The 26,458-nt window shown below is 41.6% G+C and overlaps 2 protein-coding genes across 5 annotated transcripts in view; both read left to right on the forward strand.

The window, feature by feature from the left end:
* LOC127801240 (protein LATE ELONGATED HYPOCOTYL-like) overlaps positions 1-26,458 on the forward strand; it is a 38,315-nt gene that overhangs the window by 4,270 nt on the left and 7,587 nt on the right. The gene's annotated exons all lie outside the window — the stretch shown is intronic.
* Positions 123-7,474, forward strand: LOC127801242 (uncharacterized). The gene is made up of 2 exons (XM_052336178.1): positions 123-4,699; positions 4,908-7,474. Exon 1 carries the CDS (start codon positions 383-385, stop codon positions 1,511-1,513), a length of 1,131 nt encoding a protein of 376 aa, XP_052192138.1. The 5' UTR covers positions 123-382; the 3' UTR covers positions 1,514-4,699; positions 4,908-7,474.

The following is a 26,458-nucleotide window of genomic DNA, read 5'->3' on the forward strand; positions in this document are numbered from 1 at the left end:
GCACCAAACCTATCATAGACGCAGCAAGCAGCCGAAGGAGTGAAGATGAGAGTAAGAGGGGGGGGGTCCGCACATGCAAGTGTAACAACCAGCATGTGCGCATGGGAGGGGTAGAAATGTAATCCACATTGCTGAGGGAATAATCAGCATGTGAATGGGGAATTTAGTTAGACAGGTGGCGGGGAGAGGTATAAGTAGGAGGGGAGGAGAGAGAGTGAGATAGCTGAATTTTGATAGAGAATTGGGAGAGTTAGGGCCTCTCGAATGCCCTGTTTCATTCTTGTTTTTCTGCTGTAAGGAATTGGAAACTACTGATATTGGATTGTTATTGGAATTCAATTGGGGTTTCTATCAATTTGGTATCAAAGCCATTCCGAACCTGATGGTGAACTTGACGGAGAGAGTTGGTGAGTTGGAGTCGAAGATGGACGGCGTACAAAGGGGAGTTGAAGACATTAGAGGGAATGTCCAGGCAGTGGAACGCAATGTAGCGGTGATGCTTGAACAGTTCGCCTTCATGCGAATGAAGTGGGACGAGCTGGAGCGGGAGAGGAAGAACAAGTCCAAGGAACGAGAAGGACCTTCGGAATTCACTATGGATTCCGAAGTAACCCCTGGGGTTGTGGGGGGTTGCGACTCAAAGGGGGGTATCGGGGGCGGGTACCAGTCGGACTTACGTGGAAAACGATTGGAGATGCCCATTTTCGAAGGAGAAAATCCGAATGAGTGGATTTTTCGAGCCGAGAGGTATTTTGCTGTCAACCAACTAACGGATGAGGAGAAGATAGAATCCGCAACCCTGTGTTTCAAAGCAGCGGCGCTGTCTTGGTTTCAATGGGAGACAAGGCAAAGAGGAATTCGGAGTTGGGAAGGCTTGAAGCAAGGAATTCTGGGCCGGTTTCGCCCCACTCAGGAGGGGTTGCTAGAGGAGCGTTTCTTGGCTCTTCGGCAGGAGGGATCAGTGAAGGAGTATCGCTTGAAGTTTGAGACCATGGCCGCGGCAGTGCCTGATGTTCCTGAGGCGTTTTTGGAAGGCCAATTCCTCAACGGCCTCAACCCAGAGATAAGGGCTGAGATCAGGGTGTTACAACCACGGGGGCTCGATCGAATTATGGTGGTGGCCCAAAACATTGAGGACAAGAACGTAGCTCTTCAGAATTGCCATCGGGCAACCAGACCAACCAAGAGCGGTTATTCCATAACACCCACGATCGCGAGTCGGATGTCACCAGTTCCAGCGAAGAGTTTGGGTTCCTCCCAAAAGTCCGTAAATATGCCAGGGCCCAGGTTTCACCCCACTGGAAATGGTGGCAACTTCCCTTTCAAGAAGCTTAGTGAGGCTGAGTGGAAGGCAAGGCGGGAGAAGGGCCTTTGCTTCCATTGTGATGAGAAGTATTTGATTGGCCATAGGTGCAAGAACAAGGAGCTCCAAGTGTTGATTTATGACGAAGAAATGGGCGAGGCTGCAGCAGAAGAAGAAGCAGTGCAAGGGGACGATGGCTCTAAGTGTTGATGATTTATGACGAAGAAATGGGCGAGGCTGCGGCAGAAGAAGAAGCAGTGCAAGGGGGCGATGAAGGGTTGGGATATGGGGGAGAGGTGATTGAATTATCCATGAATTCGGTTGTGGGATTAACTACACCTCAAACGATGAAGCTAAGGGGACTCATAGAAGGGTAGCTGGTGATAGTTCTGGTGGACGGCGGAGCAACTCACAACTTCATAGCATCCGAATTGGTGTAACGCTTGAGTTTGTCGAGGACAGAAACGGCTGGGTATGGGGTGATAATGGGAACTGGGATGGCTATTCAAGGAGCAGGAGTGTGCAAAGGGGTGAAATTGACACTTGATAACCTGCAGATAGTGGAAGATTTTCTTCCCCTTGAGTTAGGAAGTTTCGATGTCATTCTTGGCATGAAGTGGCTAGCTTCGGTAGGGAAGATGAGTGTGGATTGGAGGAATTTGACCATGAAGTTTTCAGTGGGGGGAGTGGTCGTGACATTGCAGGGTGATCCTAGCTTAAGTAAGACATTAGTTTCCCTAAAAGCTATGATGAAGGCATTTAAAGAGAATGGGGAGGGAGTGCTGCTGGAAATTGGAGAGGTGGCTGCCGAGTACAATGAACTGCAAGTGGGACTGCCCCGAAGTTTGAAGGAGTTCTCTCCAGCCCAGAGGGATTGCCACCCATCAAAAATAAAGACCATGCCATCAATCTCCTATCCGACACTTCCTCGGTTAGTGTTTAGCCTTATCGCTACCCGTATCTTCAAAAAAATGAGATCGAAAAGATGGTACATGAGATGTTGACAGTTGGTATTATTAAACCAAGTGTCAGTCCTTATTCCAGCCCGATGTTGCTCATTAAAAAGAAGGACGGGGGATGGAGGTTTTGTGTAGATTACCGGGCTCTCAACAAGGTAACAGTTCCCGACAAGTTTCCTATTCCAGTCATCGATGAGTTGCTGGATGAACTACATGGTGCGAAGGTTTTTTCGAAATTGGATCTCAAATCTGGTTACCACCAGATTCGAGTCAAGGCTGGAGACGAACCAAAAATCGCATTTCGAACGCACAAGGGCCACTATGAATTCCTCGTCATGCCTTTCGGATTGACGAATGCCCCGGCCACCTTCCAATCTTTAATGAAAGATGTATTCAGGGAGTATTTGCATCGGTTTGTGTTGGTATTTTTTGATGATATTTTAATTTATAGCCAAAATTTTGAACAACATTTGCAATACTTGCGTTGTGTGCTGAAGGTGCTGGCTGCAAATCAGTTGTTTGCCAACAAGAAGAAATGTTCCTTTGGGCAGTTGGAGGTTGAATATCTTGGCCATATCATCTCCCAGCAAGTTGTGTCGGTTGATCGCTGCAAGGTACAAGCCATGTTGGACTGGCCTGCGCCCACTACCTTGAAGGAATTGAGGGGATTCCTAGGTCTTACGGGGTACTATAGAAGGTTTGTTAAGGATTATGGCAAGTTGGCGTGGCCCCTCACCGAGAAACTAAAGAAGAACAATTTTCTTTGGGATGGAGAGGCTGAATGAGCATTCCAGTAGCTCAAAATAGCAATGGTGTCGCTGCCAGTTCTAACACTACCGGACTTCGATCAGCCCTTTATAATTGAGTCTGATGCTTCAGGGCAAGGGTTAGGGGCTGTGTTGATGCAGAATCTTAGGCCGGTTGTGTACTACAGCCATGCTCTTAAACCATCGGAGAGGAAAAAATCGGTTTACGAAAGGGAGCTGGTGGCCATTGTGTTTGCAGTCCAGAAATGGAGACATTATGTAACACCCCATGTTCGTATGAGGTTGCCACGTAATTTCGATGAGTTTAGAATACCGAAAAATTGGCTTGATAGTAGTTATAAGTACCGAATCAACTGCAGAGAATGTCTCGAAGTGAAATTGTCTAAAGAAAATTATATGGTCTCGACGAGCGTATCAAGATAGGATTTATGGTATCGAAAGAAATCGAATTCGGAACAGTTTTCGGTACAGCTAAAATACAGCTGCCATTTAGGCTATAAAATCGAATCGTTGTAGGAGACTCCCGAAAAATCAACGGAACCCTAGGGGGGCTCCGGTTTTGCGTAATGAGCAACCCTTCAGTGGTTTAAGGATGAAATAATAGCCCGATGAAGACATTGGGACAAAATTGTTTAAATCGAGTAACTTTAAAGTTATTAATTGTGGATTTTCGGTATTGTAATGCAAATTAATTTAAGATTTAAGGGTCTAGTTGCAATTAGAAAATTGCACAAGTGTAATAGGGATAAAATTTGGGGTTTAATATATACATTTCTTTAATTTAAAGTGTAATATATAATTATTTATACATATGTCTATGTAGGCGTTGCTGTGTGCGCGTGGTGGCTGAGCAAACTTGGTGGCCAAGTTACAGAGGGGAATGGTAGCAATTTGAATGTTTCTTATGCCAAGTTTGCTGGAGTGGTGGCCAAGCTTCCTTAGCTATAAATAGGAAGAAGAATTGGAAAGCATAGCAGAATCAAGTGAGTGAGGGAAGAGAGATTGAGAGAGTGGCAGAGTGAAGGAGAAAGGCTGAATTCGGCCATAGCCGCAAGCTGGCCAAGAGTTCGTGAAGCAAAGGCCGAGCTTGAGAGAGATTGAGATCGCGAGAAAGCTGGGATCATGATGGCTGACCGGAGAGCATCAAGCAGCTGCCATAGCCGCAAGTCCAAGCTTCCAGCAAGCTCGGCCATGGCAGCCAAGCGAACAGCATCAGCAGCGCAGAGGCACTGAAGCTTGGGCGAGCAAGAAGCATGCAATAACGGCCAGCGGAGGCTCGGCAGCAAGCGAGTGGCGGCTGTTCGTGGCGGCGACGGAGGCAGGCGAAGCGGTTGCTGGGCGTGCGGCCATGGTAGCAGCCGCGCGCAGGAAGGAGAAGAAAAAAGGGAGGAAGAAGAAGAAGAGAAGGAAGAAGAAAAAAAAGGAAAGAGGGAGTTGCAGGATGCAGGAGAGGCGAGAGGAAGAAGAAAAATGAGAGAAAAAAAAAAGAAAAGAAAAAGGAAGAAAATAAAGGAAATGGAGAAAAATAGAAAAAAAAATATAGAAAAATTTTAGAAAATAGGAAATTATGTTTTGATGATATTTCAGAGATTTTGGACAAGAAAATAGTTCGGGCACGCGTTTCAAGATCAGGGCACGCATATCGAGGAAACTGGAGATGCTAAGTTAAGGTGATTAAAATTTCCTAGAAAATTTCAGAAATTCAAGAATATTATTTTATGAATTTTTGTAGTGAAATATTTGAGAAAATATTACAGGAATATTTAATCTGGAATTATTGAGGAAAAATAGGAAGAAATAGAGAGAAAATTAAAGAAAATGCCAGAAAATTATGAAAAAATAGGTTTTAATGTTTATTTAAATAATTATGGTGAATAGGATGCTTTGAGGCTTAAGTTGAAGTGACTCGTGCAAATATTGAGGTTGACACGCAAATCGAGGCGATGCACGAATTTCTAAATAGCCCGATAAGCTTGAGAAGATAAGTGGTACTCCCCAATTAAATTTAGTTTTATGAAAAATGTTTTCATCATGTTGATATACCCTGATATGTATCCATCACGTAGACTGCATACATGACTATGAAATGCATAAATACACGTTGATATCATCGATCACGCGCATTTGTGACCGTAGGGAGTACGAACTGGCACCGCTGCTTTACCAATGGTGCACCCATACACCTCGGCTTCGAAAGAGGGGGTCGCAAAAATGGGAGGTAGCATGAGGGGTGCAGTTGACACTTACGATGAAAGACATTGCATACACACATGACATAACATTATGTACCCTTAGATGATTCATCATCTAACTTGGGTTTTGCCCCTAGAATATTCAAACGTTCCCTTGGAGATTGTAGCAGATACGAGAATAGATAAGGCATGAAATGGCACTTATCAGAGTGCATGAAGAATGAAATGTATGTTACGTAGCCCTTGTATTTAAGTACTGCTACTTTAGGTTCTGAACGTTTTGACGAATGTTGAAGATGTAAGAATTTATTTATGATTAATGTTAAGATATCAGGTTTCGATCTTTGCTTTCGCATTTGAGGTATATAATGATTCTCTTTCGAGATTAATAGTTGGGAATTCCGGGACGGATTTAAGGAATGATGTAGTTTAGCCTTAGTGTTTGAAAGAAAAAAATTTATTGTCCCGGAATTGTCCCAATTTATAACGCGCTCGGAAAATCGAGGTGTTACACATTACCTCTGGGGAAGGAAGTTCATGGTAAGGACAGATCAAAAAAGCTTGAAGTTTTTGTTTGAGCAACGAATGGTGAGCCCGGAATATCAAAGATGGATGCTGAAACTGATGGGCTTTCATTTTGAGATACACTACCAGCCGGGGTTGGAAAACAAGGCTGCAGATAGCCTTTCGAGAATTAATCACCCAGCAGCCCTATTCGCACTAACGGTTCCAAAGGTGGTGCAACTCGATCAGCTGGTCCAAGGGGTGGAGAAAGATGCTTATTTACAGGGGATCATGAGAAAGTTACGGGAGGATCCGGCTTTCAGCTCAAATTTTCAGCTGATGGGTGACCAGCTCCTTTACAAGGGGTGGCTGTTCCTCCCTAAGGGTTCTTCCCTAATCCCATTAGTGCTCCATGAGGGTCACGATGGCAGTGTAGGGGGTCATTCCGGGTTCTTGAAGACATATAAACGAATTGCAGCGAGTGTTTATTGGGCTGGTATGAAGCGGGACATACGCCAATATGTAGGAAATTGTGACGTTTGCCAGCAAAATAAGTATGAGTCTTTAACGTCAGGGGGTCTTTTACAGCCTCTTCTGGTTCCTGGCCAGATTTGGGATGATATAGCCATGGATTTTATTGAGGGGTTACCGAGATCGGGCCATATGAATTCTTTACTTGTGGTTGTAGATAGGCTCAGCAAATATGGACATTTCATTAGACTCAAACACCCATTTATAGCAGGAGTAGTAGTTGGTATTTTCGTAAAAGAGGTAGTGCGGCTACATGGTATGCCTTGAACTATTGTTTTAGATAAAGACAAAGTGTTTATGAGCCGTTTTTGGGAGGAGTTGTTTCGGCTTCAAGGTACTAAGCTTAATCGTAGTACGACCTACCACCCACAAACGGATGGGCAAACGGAGGTCCTCAACTGGACCCTAGAGACGTACTTGCGCTGTTTTGCATCAGCAAGACCTATGGGGTGGTATGTGTGGCTGCCATGGGCTGAATTGTGGTATAACACATCATACCACACTGCTTCAAAGGTTACTCCCTTCCAAGCTGTTTATGGGAGGGAACCACCAACCTTGATCAGGTTTGACAAGGGGTCAACCTAGGTATCTGCAGTAGAACAACAACTGATGGAGCGGGATTTAGCATTGGAAGAACTCAAGGACCAGCTGGTAAGAGCTCAAGCGATCGTGAAGAGGGGGCTGACCGGAGACGAAGGGATGTGCAGTTTGTGGTTGGTGACTTCGTCTATTTGAAACTAAGGCCGTACAGAAGGAATTCCCTAGCTGCCCGCCCTAATGAGAAGCTAGCTCCTAAGTACTATGGGCCGTTTGAAATTGAGCAGAGGGTGAGACAGATGGCTTATAAACTTAAACTACCAGCCCACTGCCATGTTCACCCTATTTTCCATGTGTCCCAGCTAAGAGAGGCCAAGGGAGAGGTGGGAGTAAGGGTGCAAATTCCCTTCCAGCTGTAGCCTGACTTAGAAATGAAGGTGGAACCAGAGGCGGTATTGGGAGTTCGGCCTAGAAAGGGTTCTCACTTACGCGGGCTAGATATCTTGATCCAATGGAAAGGCTTACCACCGTTAGAGGCAACTTGGGAGCCCTACAACATGATTCAGCAATGGTTTCCAGCTTTTCACCTTGAGGACAAGGTGAAAGTGCAGGAGGGGAGTAATGATAGGCCGCCGGTGCACCAAACCTATCATAGACGCAACAAGCAGCCGAAGGAGTGAAGATGAGAGTAAGGGGGGGGGGTCCGCACATGCAGGTGTAACAACCAGCATGTGCGCATGGGAGGGGTAGAAATGTAATCCACATTGCTGAGGGAATAATCAGCATGTGAATGGGGAATTCAGTTAGACAGGTGGCAGGGAGAGGTATAAGTAGGAGGGGTGGAGAGAGAGTGAGATAGTTGAATTTTGATAGAGAATTGGGAGAGTTAGGGCCTCTCGAATGCCCTATTTCATTCTTGTTTTTCTGCTGTAAGGAATTGGAAACTACTGATATTGGATTGTTATTGGAATTCAATCGGGGTTCCTATCAATTTCCTTTATAATGTAAAAAAGTTAAAATTGCTTGATGATGATAATTTGAACATGTTGACACACATTTTTGTAACACCCTGCATCGAGCGATAGGAAGGTCCGGGACAACTTACCCTAATGGGCCTACGCAAACTTCCAAAGGGGTCACCCATCCTTGGATTACCCTAGGTCAAGCACACTTAACTTGGGAGTTCTTTGTCTACATTCATCTCAAATGATATCCAGCTGGTGTTGTTTCCTTTCTTACTTATTCTCGATATATACTACTCTCCTCTGGGCTCTTTGGGGTATTACACACATCGTGTCATCATGGGCCCACAATCACGGGTTAGCTCAAGCTATCGCCATTTGACGACCAGGAGTCCTGCCGCACTTGTGAGCCTCTCAATCACTCTCTGGGTAGTTGCCTTTTGGGCGACCAAGGTAGGACGAGCCCCGTGCTAACGCACCACCGCCAGAGCCTCCCCCCCTAAGTGCGGTGGCGCTCGTGGGTGCGGACCGTCTCAGGGGTGACAGAGGATAGTTCGGCCAAGGGGGTTCCCACATACAGCGCCAAATGTTGACACACATTTTTGTAACACCCCGCATCGAGCGATAGGAAGGTTCGGGATAACTTACTCTGATGGGCCTACGCGAACTTTCCAGTGGGGTCACCCATCCTTGGATTACCCCAAGTCAAGCACGCTTAACTTCGGAATTCTTTGCCTATATTCAGCCCAAAAGGTATCCAGCTGGTGTTATTTCCTTCCTTACTTATCCTCGATATATACTACCCTCTTCTGGGTTCTTTGGGGTATTACACACATCGTGTCATCATGGGCCCACAATCACGGGTTAGCTCAAGCTATTGTCATTCGACGACTAGGAGTCCCGCTGCACTTGTGAGCCTCTTAGTCACCCTCTGGGCAGTCGCCCTTTGGGCGACCGAGGTGGGACGAACCTGGTGCTAACGCACCACCGCAAGATGGCCGATTGGCCCCTAGGCATGAATCCCACATCGATTGCCCAGAGGGCAACCATTGAGGGGCTCATAAGTGCGGTAGGCCTCCCGGTCGTTGAAAGGCGATAGCTAAGAGCTGACCCGCAACTGTGGGCCCCATGATGATAACACGATGTGTGTAATACCCCAAGAGCCCAAAAGATGGTAGTATATATCGAGAATAAATAAGGAAGAAAACAATACCAGCTGGATACCTTTTGGGCTGAATGTAGGAAAATAACTCCCAAGTTAAGCGTGCTTGACTTGGGGTAATCCAAGGATGGGTGACCCACTGGGAAGTTCGCGTAGGCCCGTCAAAGTAAGTTGTCTAAGACCTTCCTATCGCTCGATGCGGGGTGTTACAAAAATGTGTGTCAACATTTGGCACCGTCTATGGGAACCCTTTGAGGGTACTTACCCATCACCCTCCCCCCCCCCGGTGGGCATTGGGGGGTCTAGGGGGCCGATTTGCCCCTAGGCATGAATCCCACATCAGTTGCCCAGAGAGCAACCACTGAGGGGCTTATAAGTGTGGTGAGCCTTCTGGTCGTTGAAAGGCGATAGTTGAGAGCTGACCCGTAGTTGTGGGCCCCATGATAATGACACGATGTATGTAATACCCCAAGAGTCTAAAGGATGATAGTATATATCGAGAATAAGTAAGGAAAGAAACAACACTAGCTGGATATCTTTTGGGCTAAATGTAGGCAAAGAACTCCTAAGTTAAGCGTGCTTGACCTGGAGTAATCCAAGGATGGGTGACCCCTTGGGAAGTTTGTGTATGCCCATTAGGGTAAGTTGTCCCGAACCTTCTTATCGCTCGATACGGGGTGTTACAAAAATGTGTGTCAACATTTGGCGCTGTCTGTGGGAACCCCCTTGGCTGAACTATCCTCTGTCACCCCTGAGACGATCCGCGCCCATGAGCGCCACCGCATTTAGGGGGGAGGCTCTGGCGGTAATGCGTTAGCACTGGGTACCCACCTCGATCACCCAGAGGGCAACTGCCCAGAGGGTGATTGAGAGGCTCACAAGTGCAGTGGGATTCCTGGTCGTTTAAATGCGATAGTTGAGAGCTAACCCGTAGTTGTGGGCCCATGATGACACGATGTGTGTAATACCTCAAAAGCCCAGAGAAGGGTAGTATATATCGAGGATAAGTAAGGAAGGAAATAACACCAGCTGGATACCTTTTGGGCTGAATGTAGGCGAAGAACTCTCAAGCTAAGCGTGCTTGACTTGGGGTAATCCAATGATGGGTGACCCCACTGGAAAGTTCGCGTAGACCCATCAGAGTAAGTTGTCCCGGATCTTCCTATCGCTCGATGCGGGGTGTTACAAAAATGTGTGTCAACAGAAGAAAAGTTGTTTAAATCTTGAAAATTTTCTAAAATATGATATGCTTTCTGATATTGATGGTTTAATTTATTTTTAGAATTAAAAGTTTAAAGGAAATTATAATCATAAAAATTAAAACATTACTTGCAATACTAAATTTTATAAAAAAAAGTAAATTCTTTTCCAAATGCATAAATAACTTGTAGACTATTATTAACCATTTTTGTTACTATAATTTTACTATGAAGAAGTTTTTTAAAATTAAAATTAATAAAATCTTATTTACATTCAAGTATGTTGATGTTGCAAGAAAGAGTAAGTAATTTGATTATATTGTCAATTAAAAAAGATTTATTTTTTAAATTAAAATACAAAAAATTAATTAGTAATTTTGTATCTTAAAAAAATAAGAAAATCAATTTTTAATAATTTTTATTATTTTTTAAAAAACCACTAAACTAATATGCCTAGTGCCCTCGATAGACTTGAGTCAGCCCTGAACTAGATACATCGCTAGATTTTTTACGATTCTAGGTAACTACCAAGGTTTTTTCCCTAACTCACCTTAGAAACTAGATACACACCTAGATTTTTAATGATTATAGGAAACCAATACAAACTACAATAAGTTTAAATGGTTACAAATATTTGTCTACAATTGGACACAAATAAATAAGCAATAAAGCACAAATATACAAGGCAATGAAATATAAATAATTAAATCAGTGACCTCGGTTGGAGAAATTTGGATTTGTCATAGAAAACTTGAAACGCTTTTCTCTTCTTGCTTTGTGGCTCTTCGGTGGATGTACAACGAAGCGTTGAGAGCCTTGCATTGCTTGGATTTTTGCTTGAGAGCTTTCAGGTGCTCTAAATATGCAATATGTGCAATTGATGAACTTCAAAACGAGCTTGGGGGCATTTATAGGCATTTGCTGGAAAACACTGTAGCATATTGTAGCAACAGTCAAATTCACTGTAGCCAATAGTCAAAATCACTCTAGCAACCCGTTAGGTCATTGGAGCGATGGTAAAATCATTGTAGTAACGGTAATATTACTGTAGCATTTTGAAAATATATAAAAATTTTACGAATTTCAAATAATTTTAATGGAAAATAATATTTTTAGAGATACATATACTATAAAAAATATTTTATCAATTAATCAAAAATAATTCAGTACTATAATTAGTATATTTAAAAATACTCTTTTTGTTAATTATCAAAACTTAATTAGTATGAGCAAATTGACTCAACATCATCCTCACTCACTTTTAAGTTTCAAAACAAGCTCCTGTTGTTATATATACATATGAGAAGAAATGAAGATTCATTTCACATGTGTGCAGTGTTCTAAAACACGCTAGTCGAGCGTCAGACTGGGGCCTAGCGCCTAGGACCCCTAAGCTGACTGCTGTTTTTTTTTTTTTTTTTTTTTTTTAAGTTTTTGATGTAATTTCATGTTATTTTCAGATAAATCAAAGTTGTAAAGATAAGTGAAATGTATATATAAACTGATATATATATATAAATTATAAACTAATATTATATATTTTATATATAATATTAAAGTTATATAAATTAATATATATATAAATTATAAACTGATATTATATATAAAATTAAACTAATAATATATATATAAATGGGTGATGGATACGTACCGGTACCAGAGGGCAGAGGAAGAACTGCCAACAACGAGAAAGATGTCTGGCGGTGGCGGCCAAGGGGCCAAGAGAGATGACCGGCAGCAACAGCCAAGGGGCCACTCCTATGATCTCATTAATATATTTGTGCTCATTTATTTCAAAAAAAAGATTGAGATGACACATCAGAACTCCTTCCGACATTAAAACACTTTCCAAACAAGTGTAACCTGGCCAGTGATTTCTTCAATCAGAACCACCACTAATTATTGCATAGAATGTTCACTTCACCCCAGAGGTCGACAGATCCCATTAGCAATTACCTGTCTCCATACGCCACTGCACAGGGACTTGATGAGATACTCGATAGTTATCCAATATTGTGACCCAATATCAATAGCTTTTGGAAATTACCAGCTAAGAATGAGAACAATTCATGGCATTCGAGAAGCTCTCACTCTCCAGAATTCTCTACAAAAAATCAGCCTACTATTTTTCTCTTCTTCTTAGCTATTTATACCTCTCCTCTGCTCCTCTCTAACCGAATTCCCCTGCACATGCTGATTATTCCCTCAACATGTGGATTACAATTCTACCCCCCCTGCACACATGCTAATTGTTACACTTGCATGTGTTGATTCCCTATTCTATCCTCCATGCTTGTTGCTTCTTATGGCGTCTTTGGTAGGTCTAGTATACTGGTGGCCTATCATTACTCCCCTCCTGCACTTTCACCTTGTCCTCAAGGTGAAAAGTAGGAAATTGTTATTGTATCATGTTGTAGGGCTCCCAAGTGGCCTCTAATGGGGGTAAACCCTTCTATTGGATCAAGACATCCATCCCACGCAAATTAGTACCCTTTCTAGGCTGAACTCCTAGCACTGCTTCTGGTTCAACCCTCATCTCTAGGTCTGCACTCAGATGGTGGGGAATCTCCACTCTTGCTCCCACCCCTCCCTTTGCCTCCCTTGGCTGTGACACATGAAAAATAGGGTGAATATTGTAGTGCGCCGGTAGCGCCAGTTTGTAAGCCACTGGCCCAACCCTTTGCTCAATTGCAAATGGCCCATAGAACCTAGGAGCCAACTTCTCATTAGGGTGGACAACCGAGTGACTGATTCTCGAGAGGCTATCTACTGCCTTATTTTCTAACCCGGGGTGATAGTGTATCTCGAATTCAAACCCCATCAACTTCATCATCCATCTTTGATACTCCGTGCTCACCAATTATTGTTCCAACAAAAACTTTAGGCTTTTATATGATCTATCCTCACAACGAACTTTCTTCCCAAAAGGTAATGCCTCCACTTTTGAACTGCAAACACCATGGCCATCAGCTCCCTTTCGTAAATTGATTTTTTTTCTCTTCGGTGGCTTAAGAGCATGACTGAAATATGCAACGGGCCTGTGATTCTACATTAACACTGCCCCCAATCCTTGCCCTGGAGCATCAAATTCAATGATAAATGGCTGATCAAAATCCGGTAGTGCTAAAACTGAAAGAGATACCATTGTTGTTTTGAGTCGTTGGAAGGCTTGCTTAGCTTCCTTGTCCCAGAAAAAATTATTCTTCCTTATTCTCTCTGTGAGGGGCCATGCCATCTTGCCATAGTCTCTTACAAACCTCCAACAGTACCCTGTGAGATCGAGGAACCCTCAATTCCTTCAAAGTTATGGGTGTGGGCCAATCTATCATGGTTTGCACCTTGCAGTGATCAGCTGACACACCTTGTTGGGAAATGACGTGGCCTAGATACTCAACCTCCAATTGCCCAAATGAACATTTTTTCTTGTTTGCAAACAACTGATTGTCAGCCAACACCTTCAGAATACAGCGCAAGTGCTACACATGCTGTTCAAAATCACGACTATAAATCAATATATCGTCAAAAAATACTGCTGGAATTATGCTCAATTAAGGCTGATCTCTAGGATCATTGTTTTATGTAAATATTTTGTAAATATAGAAAGACAATAATGTAAATTAGGATGGTAGGATGTTGTCAATTATTTCTTTCCTTCTTTGCTAATAATCCTCTCCTTAAAAGAGGATAGTGTACACATTCATTCTTAATGGAATCAAGACATTGTCTTTGATAATTTCTAAGTTGGTATCAAAGCAAGATTAAATCACAGCCATACACTGTGAAAAACCCTAGGCAGCCTTTTAATCACAGCCTTCCATTTCCTGTGAAACCCTAAGCTGCCTTTTCATCCATCAAATCCAATACCCAATGCCTATGGCCATCCCTAGCCGCCACCATCGGCCCTCCTAACTGTCGCTGCCATCGACCAGCCTAGCCATCGCCGATCTCAGGTCCGATACCCATCAATGTGGTAGCTTCTGAGCCATCGGTCTACCATAGCCATCGGTCGCGGCCTCTTCAGAGCTCGTCAACACGACTGGTTCAAATGCTGTTGACCGCCATCAATTACCACACCCAACGCGGCCATTTCAAACGCCATCCGACCACCAACCACCACAACCCAAAGTCGCCGCTACATCCTAGAGTTGCTGTTGTCCTTACACCAACAGCCACCTCCAAGGTTTTGTTAACCATGTTTCTCTTCCTGTTCTTCCGCTTCCAACTAGTTCAGTTATGTCAGAAGTTACATCTGAATCCATCCCAAATCTTACTGCTACCAACCAGACAAGAATTCCAGCAAATACTAATACAAATTGTCTCAAATACTCCCTGAATATGTCGTTCATTAAGGATTGGAAGGTGGTCAGTCCATTCATCAATCCGAAGAGCATGATGAGGAATTCATAGTGGCCCTCGTGTGTTCGAAATGCAGTCTTTGGAACGTCCCCCGCTTTGACTCGAATTTGATGATAACCAGATTTGAGATCTAGCTTCGAGAAAACCGTAACCCCATGTAATTCATCTAGCAACTCGTCAATGACTGGAATTGGGAACTTGTCGGGGACTGTTACCTTGTTCAAAACCCGATAATCTACACAAAATCGCCACCCTCCATCCTTTTTCACGAGCAGCACCGGGCTGGAATAGGGGCTAACACTTGGTTGTATAATTCTAGCTACCAACATCTCACGCACCATCTTCTCGATCTCATTTTTTTGAAGATAAGGGTAGCAGTACGGTCGAACACTAACTGGAGAAGTGTCAAGTAGGAGGTTGATGGAATGGTCCTCGTTTCTAGTGGGTGGCAATCCCTCCAGGTTGGCAAAAACCCCCTCGAACTTAGCCAACATTTCCTCCAAACCTTGAGGCAGACCCACCTGCAGTTCATTGAGCTCGGCAGTCACCTTTCCTATTTCCAATAGTACTCCCTCCCTATTTTCTTTAAATGCCTTCATCATAGCCTTTAGGGAGACTAATGTCTTACTTAAACTAGGGTCACCCTGCAAAGTCACAGCCATTCTACCAACTTGGAACTTCATGTTCAGGTTTCTCCAATCCACGCTCATTTTTCCCACCGAAGCTAGCCACTTCATGCCAAGGATGACATTAGAACTCCCTAGTTCCAATGGAAGGAAATCTTCCACTATTTGCAGGTTACCAAGGATCAGTTTTGCAAATTCCCGCTTCTTGTACAGCCATCCTGGTTCCCATTATCACCCCATATCCAGCCGTTTCTGTCCTCGACAGACTTAATCGTTGCATTAACTCGGACTCTATGAAGTTGTGGGTTGCTCTTCCATCCACAAAAACCACTACCGACTGCCCTTCTATGTGTCCTCTTAGCTTCATCGTTTGTGGTGTAGTCAATCCCACAACCAAATTCATGGATAGCTCGATCACTCCCCCCCACCCACACACACACACACCAACTCTTCTTCACCTCCCTCCAATGTTTCCTCCTCTCCTCCAGCCTCTCCTATTTCTTCGTCATAGATCATCATAACCTAGAGCTCCTTGTTTTTGCATCTATGACCTATCGAATACTTCTCATTGCAGCGAAAACAAAGGCCCTTCTCACGCTTGGCCTTCCATTCGGCCTCATTAAGCCATTTAAAAGGGAAGCTCCTGACCCTTCCAGATGCGTGAAACTGGGGTCCCGTTTGGGTCATGGATTTTTGGGAGGAGCCCAAACTCTTTGCTGGTATAGAGGACATCCAGGTGGTGATAGGTGGTGCCAAAGGGTACCCACTCTTTGGCAGTCCTGTTGCCTTGAAGTAGTTTTGAAGTGCTGTGTCAATGCCCGCTCTCGGATTTTCCCACTAGCACAGGAAGTCCAAGAAAAGGTCCATTAAGGATGGATACAGATACTCAAATTTTCAAGGGATTTCTATTATGAATTTGCTCACCAATAATATGAGCCATAATAAGTTACATAATATTCAATACATTATCATCTTGGGCTTATCGCCCATACATTTTCAAAATAAAAGGTAAGGCTTTTAAAAAAAAAATACAATAAGCCCTTGAATTCTTGCTCTCAACATACACCCACAAATCTTTGAGGCCGGGACATCTCTATACACATCTAATTTGAACTCGCCCCAAAAATATCTATCTTCTATTACCTAGAATGACAAAAGAAACAACGTGAGCCACAAGGCTCAGCAAGTATATAGCAAAGGAAGTATCCGTAGCACGATACATGAAGGCATTAATAACTTAGAGTCAAAGAAAATCAGTACCCGACATCTATACCCCTTGGGTTCATGCCTTCTAAACTAAACATTAACATCCTTAAAAAAAAAAAATACACTTGCTTATGGTTCATCAACCCATAATTCAAAGTGAGTCATAAGACTCGACAAATATATATGTATATATATATACACGAAAACAAGAAGGAAGGGATGGATGACAAAATAGAATACACCCGACTCCCCAATACAATTTAAACCCATTCTTCAATTCTCATTAATAATACCATTTCATAAGCAAGCATATATTACAACAAATGAAAAAATAGAGTTAAGGCATGGATAAATCAAGTGGAATAGACCCTACTCCCCAAGTACGAGTAGCATTTTCCATTTAGTTCCCATCAATAAAATCTTTCCCATGCCATTATCATTATGCATTTTATGCACCGTTTCATTACTCATGAATACAAAGATCTCCAGACATCATATTGGCTCACACAGCCTTTCATATACATGGATCACATTGGCTCACAAAGCCCTTTATTCATATGGATGAATGCATACATATATATATAAAATCAATTTGCCACTCATTGGCTCGAGCATCGCCTACTGGGTTTATGGCCACCTCACCTGCGTCTGACACTCTTTTAGGATATCCTTTTCTTTCCCCATTTGCGGAACATAGCCGCCGCGCCAAAATAATAGCAATAGGGCGCAAATTGTAATGCCATGCAATGTTCATGGAATCTCACATAAGTATATCATACATGCTCCATTAGAGAAATGTACACATTATGGACATCATGCACAATTAAACATTTCAATAACATATTAACTCATGAGCCCATGCATGCACATATGCATATCTTCAATCACCTCCTAGCATTTTGGAGGGTTGAGTGATGCTAGAGAAAGCAATTAACAGCAACTTAGGTTAACAATTATGCTTAATTTGGATTAAGGAAAGCCTTGGCCCACTCAAATTATCACCAAAATATATGATATTATATATCAAATTAAAGCCCTCGAAGTCTAGTTTATGACGCTTCAAACGGATCGTAATTCCGAGTTTTATATCAAAAGTTATGGTCAAAATAGCGCAACCTCGCAGTGCTGAAAAAAGTTCATTAGTCGACTTATGCTTAGTCGACTCATAAACACTCATTAGTTGACTGGGCCAAGGCTGGCACCGAAAACATGCAAAAACAGGCCTCCAATGAGTCGACTAAGCCCCAAAAATAGTCGACTCATCACCCATAAACACACAAAATGACCCCAAAACACCTCAAAACAATCCCAAAACAAATCATGTCTAATCTCCTAACCCCCAAGTTGTCATTCCATGAAATAAAAATGGGGAAAACAAGCCCCAAAGAGACCAAGAACAAGACTCAATGAAGCCTTTGGAAGAAACCCACATTTTGGGGAAGAAGTTGGAAACAACCAACTCAACTCAAGCTTCAAAACACCACTTAAAGACATGAACGTATAATCTTGGCTAAGCATAAAGATGAAATCTTGCAACAAAGGATATAAGCAACAAAGAAGGATGCTTGCACACATAAAATAAGAGTGCAAGAAGAACTTGCCTTGATGATGGAATCCCAAAGAGAAGAAGAGCACCCAACATAGACCTTTCCACTTGAAGCTTCAATGGGCATCAAAAATGGAGAAGAAGAAATAAGGAAAAATGAGAAGAAGAAGGAGAAAGGGAAGCCACAAGAGAGAGAGGGAGAGAGAGATTGGGAAGAGCATGAGAAACAAAGGGGATGTGGTCTCCCAACCACCACCACCCACAAATGACCATTATGCCCTTCACCTTACACACACAACACAAAATATCCTATGGCCATTTTAGACTTTTGCTATTTTCTATTTTTTCTTTCCCATTTTCTTTATTTAACCCCATTATGAAATTCCATAATTGCCCTCACCTTTTTCAATAAAGCAAAGACCATTTGGTCAGTTTGCATTTTACATTTTCTTTCTTATTTTCTTTTAATCCACAAAATACAAAAATACATATATATATACATATATATATATAATTCTATTTATTTAATTCCATCTCTCATTATTATACACATGGGTCTAAGCCCAATTCAAAAAGTCCACTCATACAATTACATGGGCCCAAGCCCAACTCATTGGCCCAATTAAATATAATGGCCCATTTCCATTAGCCCACACTCAAAGGGCCTCAACATATCCTCAAGCCCAATAGGCTTCACAACATTACAACAATTAAAATATACAAAATCTCCCCTTAGGCTCAACCCAAGTTTCCAAAGCCCAATCCATCAATTTAATACATAATTTATTTACATAAATTTTGCCACATAAAAATATTTCTTAACATTTAATTTGATAGGGCAAAATTTTTCAATCTCCATAAATAAAATATTAATAACCTCCTAGGCCCACTAATGGGTCTTTACATGCTGATTTCTTATCCTCAATATTTTGAGTCACTGTCATGATCCGAACTAGCCCCTAGGGTTGCAACACCCTGATCTCAGCTCTTATCTCCGGTTTGAGACCGTTTAAGAATTGGCCTTCCAAAAACTCCTCAGGAACATCTGGCACGGACACGATCGACGTCTCAGACATCAACCTATACTCCTTGACAGTCTCGTCTTGCCGGAGAGCCAGAGTAATTGTTTGTATTCAATCTTTTCATATCATCTCCCGTGGAATGGGAGTATTACATATAGGCGCAAAAGGTGGGAGAAGATGCAGCGGATCCGTCCCTCCCCAGCGGTTACAACAGAATGTTTTGTGCAGCGGATCCGTCCCTCCCCACCGGTTACAACAGAATGTTTTGTCTCTTCCTAAGGCCTTTACACGTGGCCTCCTAAAGCTAACAGAATCTAGTAGCTAGAATATATCTACTAGCTGGAATATAAATGCAATAAAGGAAATATAGCAGAATATATTTAAGCAAGAAATGGAAATAATACTGGAATTAAACGTAGAAGTAGCCACAGCCGTGACATTTAGCTTCATTTTAAGTTGTTATTGTAAACCATGCATTGTAATGTAAACAAGTAGCTAGGTTACTTTTGTTAAGCATGTACCAAGCTTGCGTGTTGTGGTTATATTCTAAACTATATGTAAACAATACTCTTAAAAATGTCATGGGAATATTTGGTAAGTATATTGGAAGCATGGCCCAGGTATGTAATTACACCAAACTCATAGGAATCCTAACCATTTTAGGTTCGATCCTGGCTTCTGAATCTCAAGATTCCTGTAACACCCCGTGTCTGTTTCAGTACTCTCATGTTATAGGAAAACGAGGGTGTTACAAAGAAGCTCCTAGCTAATGAGTTTGAAGTAAAGGACTTGGGATTCCTCAAGTACTTCCTTGGGATGTGTGAAGTTTTTTGAGAGAGAAGTATTGTGTCTTATTCACAATGTGGTATATCTATATGTACAAGGTACAACTAGCTTAAGCATAAGGTACAACCCTATCTCTAATATATATATATATATATTATATGTACAATACTATACATAATATACTAATTCTAACATTCCTTCTCAAGTGGGCGCATATATATTATATGTGCCTAGCTTGATACAAATGTAGGCAAGTCGTGGACCTCGTAACACCTTGGTAAAAAGATAAGCTAGTTGGTCATTAGAGCCAACAAATGACGTACTAATCTCTCCAAAAATCAATTTCTGTTTCAAAAAGTGATTTTTGTCTCCAGAAATCAACATTTACATCCCTCTGTCTGATACTTTCGTGTTACTCTAAAATGTAAAGACCATTCACCATAATGAATATGGCATTTATTGCTTGAGAAAGAAAGTTCATAACCATCTTTTACAAGCCTTGGAATAGACACTACATTTCGAAATGTATTTGGTAAATATAAGCAATCTTTTGAGTGTTAATTCATGCTCACAGTGTAGAGTGATAAAAGTTGTCCCTATATCCAATGGTTCTACAATAGCACCATTTTCCACTCTAAGGACAACTTGTCGCTTCTCAAACGGCCTACTCCCCTCTAGATCTTGCATGCAAACACATATATGAGAGGTTGCACTTGAATCAAGTATCCACGAGAAGGGACAATGACCAATCACATTAATCATCTCTATGACAAGAAGAGAGGATACACTTGCCCCTTGGTTCTCACCCTGCCTAGCTCCCAAGCTATGAAGAAATACCAGACAACCCCTTTTTAGATGTCCATCCCTTTGGCAATGGAAACACTTTCCATTCAATCCCTTCTCCTTTGGCTTGGAGATTTCCTTTTTCGGGCCCAACTTCTTTATCTTGAAAGAACTCTTCTTTCTTATAGAAGTTCTAGAAGAGGAAGCACCAACAAGAACTCATTCTTGCCTCTTTCCCTTGATATAAGCTTGGGCTATTGTTAAACTCTTTAACAATTCAATAAATGTTCGCATATTCTTGTTCTAAATGAACAAGACGAATGAATTTGAAAGCGATTAGAGGATGAGGTCTACTTGCAGGTCAACATCCATGCAGAGTCCCAACGAGTCCAATTGATCATTTTAAGGACGTGGTCCTCTACATCTGTGCCCTCTGCCATTTTAGAACTAAACAACTGCTTATATATCTCATATCTTGCTATTTTTTCATTCTCTTCATAAAGCTCCCTCATTTGCTCTCACTGGGCACACTTTCCCTCACTTGCGCTCTCAGGCAGCAAGGCAGGGATAAACCTCTCCAATGACCCACTATTATTCCCCTTATTTAAAACTACTTTTGATTTTCTTAGCCAATCCTTATAGTTAGGTCCAATTAAAACGAATTTGTCCAAAGAGCGCGAGGTTGGGTTTGAGATATTTGTCATTTTTGGAAAAAAAAAAAAAAAAGACAGTAAATAAATAAATGATTGTTAATTTGATTTATCTTGCATGATCCATTCAGTTTCGGTCTCAAACCAAATGGTACCTCTCACTCAATTTTTTGAATCTCACACTTCCCAAAGTGGAAAACGTGAATCCATAAAGGGACTCATAGCGGGTGATCGAGTTCTCTCCTACATGAATACCCCACAACACTATGGTGGTTTCTAAGGATACCCACATATTTGAGTAGGCAACTCTTGCCTATCACATCTCATGTGAGGTTCGATCCACTGACCCCCATGCCACCCATCCGTAACACTATGGTGGTTTCTAGGACGATGACATGTTTAGATTTGACCCATCGTTTCAGCCAACGATCCACTTGAACGTCTATGACCACAACACTAGTGGTTTCTAGGCCATATTCATATGGGGTAATCAGCAACATCTCATGCTTAGATCAGCAACTCAGTCAACTCTCATGAAATGCACCCTCAACGCTTTGGTGGTATGTTGGGTACACCCAATTGAGCGACAAATTCATACGATGATGGAGGGCCACGATAAATCTTATTTACCATATCTAATATTGGTTTGCACAATTTTGGGAAGATTTCGGTCTTTATTTTAAATGTCTCACTTTACACATGCATTAAGTTTTCCCATTATGTATCACATACATAATTAACTCATGCATACAAAAATAAACCTAATTTATTTTGGAAGTTTCACTTTGCACATGAATTTAAGTTTTCCATCATGCATCTCATACATAACAAACTCATGCATACATACAAAGTAAGATGATCATGGACTTTATGCTTATTAATTAAATTCGAGCTTTTGGACTTGATTAATAGCGTTCCTAGAGACATACATACAGTGCACATCTCATGTGCATCTCGGCCTTCTTGCTCCTTGTAGTGACCAATTCTTGATTGCTTCATTTTCATTTTACATAGAGAAATATACTATACATTTTTATAAGACAAAAATGAAAATAACAAGAAGACTTATGTCTCATTACAGTCCTAAATGAAATAAATAAAATTATTACAAACCATTTCTCAAATACTTGTAACATTCATCTATTCATTCATACATACAATCACATTGTACTAAGTTCATGATCACCCATGCATTCAATCTCATTAAAATAATATGGCGATTTAATATAAAATCCATGTTAATATAATATGCATCATTTTTCAGGCTATTGATATCTCATATCATGAGCATTAATCGATTTTGTATCATAGCAATCTCATTGCATTAAAACAGAAATCGATAAACCCAAAACAATATTGCCAGTGCCTAAAACGGTCGACCATTTTTGGGTTTCATTATGGCTAGTCGACAATTCGCAAGAACACATCGAAGGCCTCCCATTGAAACACAAACGATTGATAGCTTGCTGGGCACCTGTCGATCGTTTCTAGATTTTTCTGCAATCAGTTGACAACTTCTATAAAAACTGTTGACCGCTCCCTGCTAGAGCTTGACAGATCTACCTCCTCTTCAACTCCAAAGGCTAAGAACGCTCGATCGATGGCCAAAAGCTATCAATCGCCACTACCTTATCCTATAAAACAAAGTGCATTTCTTCCGAACACATACATAATACAAAAACACAAGTATAGATCGATAAAACCGAGCATAGGCTTTGATACCACTAAAGGGATAACGCCAACTCTTGGTGTATCTATAACGACTTGCCTCCCGAAGCTCCCGCTAATAAAGGAGATCTGTGAGAGAGTCGTCATTGATAACGTGCAAAAACACAATCCCACAAAAGCCATCCACAAGAGCACACAAAAAGTCATAAACCCTATGTATATACATATGCAACACCAAGTCATTACAATGCTCACTTCGGGCTTATCAACCCATACAATACGAAATATCAGAAGGGCTAAAGGAAATTACAACATAAAACCCAACTCCTTGCCCTCAAGACAACCCCCAAGGATCTTCAGGTTGGGAAGACATTTGTACACATATCTAACACAATCCATCACTAGCGACTAGATCTGTCACCTTCCTTAGCTTTCCTTTTATCCTTACCTGGAATGGCGTAAGAAAATAACATGAGCCACAAGTCTCAGCAAGTCTATGGAACAAGCATGGATCATAACAAAATGAGGTATGATATAATAACCACAAATGTCTCGAAAGGAACCACAATGGCCAACATCATATACAAGGTTACCCAAGAATTCTCTTGCCATGATTAAAGAAAAATAACACGAATACATACCATATGCAAATCCACCCCACTAGGGTGGATGATCATAGCATAGATAAGCTCAAGTCAAGGGTTTCCCTATCACGAGTAGAAAGGTCAACGAACTCATCGCCATAAGGATATATGGATATATCGCCAACGGACTCACTACCATACTGTCAACGGAGTCACCGCCAGAGTGTCAACAGACTAACCGCCATAATGTCAACGGAGTCACCGTCATAGTAGGATGATGGGTGTTTATACCCCTACTTACAACCACAATCACCAACAAGCATAAAATATGTACTCTCATTTCCAACATGACATGCAAATTATGCATTCTCATGGTATTGTTGATCATTATCTCATTCAAGGATGTTTTTATGAGAGGGTTTTCATCTAATATGTTTATCTTTATGCATTTATCTCACCCAAGTCCCCCATGCGCAAAACACGCTAACAGTTGTACACAAATTGGCCAAGAACATCTAAATATATTTTAAAAGCAAAATGAGACCACTAAAAACTTGGCCAAATGTTTTGAAATATGAACCAAAACGAAACTTATCAAGTCTAGTTTACAACGCAATAAATGGTTCATGAATATGATATTTCTACAAAAAGTTATGTCCAAAATAGTAGAGCATGCGCAGACTGCCAAGGCTAAAATGGTTGACAGATGGGAAGGAAACTATTGACCAATAGAGGATTTTTCACCCAAACGGTCGACAAATTAAGGCAACAGTCAACCGGAAGAACCCTCTAAACCAAGATGGTCGACAGATTATGAAAAATGGTCGACCGACAACGCCCTTTAAGCCACGAACAACCCTCATAACACCAAAAATACATGCAAGCAACACTAAATTCTTGCATGCAACTACACCCTAACAATAAACACGTCATTCCTTTTAGAAATGCGGGGTGAATCAAGTCCCCGTTCAGATGGTGGGTGCGGTTTATCAAAAATACAAGAAAAACAACATAAGTTGCAACCAACCAGGTTTATACAAAACCTCATTCCAACGAAGGGTTTTAGGAATTTTAAACCCAGAAATGGATGAATCAAGATCATCAACGGAAGAAGAAAATCAAGAATTTCATCAACAAGAGACCACAAGGGAAGCTCGCCATGTAAAAGAAATAGAATAGGAACTTGCCTCTTAAACAAAGAAATAGGAAGGAGAACATGCCTTAGTTGACGGTTGAATCCGAAAGAAATGGAAAGCCACGAACCAAGCTCCCGAAATCAGCAAGAAGCCTTCTACTTCAGCAACCAATCTCCTCTTTAGCATCAACAAGATGGGGATGAAGAAGGAGAGTCGGTGGAACAAGAGAAGAAGGTTCGGGAGAAGAAGAAAGAGAATGGAGAAGAACTAGACATGGCTTATTATATAATCCTCCCTTTCCCCAATTTACCCTTGCACTTGCTAACATTTACAAGATTGCCACTCCCCTTTTCTTCCCTTTAATTTAAATAGAAATTGGTCACATACACACCACACAACCGGCAGCCCACTTCTCTTCAATCCATCTTTATGCCCAATTTTGACTTCTCCACAACCTCCTCATTTACTTTCTTCCCCAATCCCATTTTCTTGACTTGGAATATTCAACACACAGGACTTTCATTTAATTTTCATTTTTCACAACACTTAAAATATTTTTAACTCTCTAAATCAATTTTACCAAAATATAGCGCACACCCACCAAGGCCAACATATTCTAGACCCTTACCATCGGGTCGTTACAATATCAATGCAAGGGTTTAGCATTTTCAAAAACATTTTCGAAAATATAACAAGAATGCAACGGAAATAAGTTTTAAGACCACCTTGCAAGACTCGGTTTAATTAATCATATGCAATAAAACCGAAACTATTCCATAGGGCATTTGGGGGTATACCTTATGGAGATTCCGATTCCGATTCCGATTCTGATGTAGGGGTTGAAACTCCTCCCGTGGCAACAACTGTTGCTCACCAACAACTTCCGAATGGCTCCACCGGCAGTCTCCTACTACCCCAAACAGCAAGTCGGATGACCAATCCGTCTCCTGAAAATACGAGAGACCTAATCAATCCATGCTCCTAATGTGGATGAAGCCCATAGCAAGACCTATGTGCTAGACAAGTCTCTTGTGGGTGATTAAGTTGGATTTTGGGTTCAAAGAAAAATAGATTCCCAAATCAATTATAGACACTATATAGATTGGGCTACTACAATAGCAACAAAGAAGAAAGGAGCAAAGGGAGCAATGGAATAGGGTTTTTGGGTCTGTGGAAATTGGAGAAGAAGAAGAGCAATGGCTGAGAGAAATGTAGTAACAATTGCTACAACCAAAATGCATAACCTCTTTATCATTCTTCTCTACTTTCCTTTAAATATGGACACACCCAAAACCCTAAATGCCTAATAATCGAACAAATGGCTAGAGAAAGAGGGGAGACAAAGGAGAAATAGCCCAAAAGCATCAAGGACGCATGTTGTCCTCTTGTCATTGTCCTTAAGCCACACTTCGTCCAAACAGTTGCGGAAACGACAAAGAAATCGTGCCGAATTGTGACCCTCGTTGTTGGAAATAGTCGATAATATGAAGCAAACTGTCTACCGATTTTGGCCTCTCCTTTGCTCCAAGTTTCTCCAAATTGCATCTAGGTCCGTCATTAACTCTTAATGACCATTTCACCATCTTATGATGAAACCGAGGCCCCCGTTAACTCTTAACGACATGCCTATCAACTCTTAACAGTTGCTCCAATTAAACTCGAACCCGATCCATTAACTTTTATCGGTGTCATCATTAACTACTCTTAATGATAATCATTAATCACAGCTTTATATCGCTTAGTTAACCACATTGGGATATACGTGTGACCTTCTAGGTTCATCACTAAATAGTAATCGAGACACGTCAAACTCTTTGACGCCAACCAAACATTTTGGTCTACAACAAAGATCTCTCCATCTCCCCGAAGTACCTCGAAAGACCCTGAGTGACAACTAGCATTATGTTTAGGCGATCCTACCAGTAATGAAGTCTAACTTCAATGAGAACCTTTTTGGGCTTTCGATTCTCATGTACTAT

This window comes from Diospyros lotus, chromosome 5 (assembly GCF_014633365.1).
Source record: "Diospyros lotus cultivar Yz01 chromosome 5, ASM1463336v1, whole genome shotgun sequence".
Taxonomy (NCBI): domain Eukaryota; kingdom Viridiplantae; phylum Streptophyta; class Magnoliopsida; order Ericales; family Ebenaceae; genus Diospyros; species Diospyros lotus.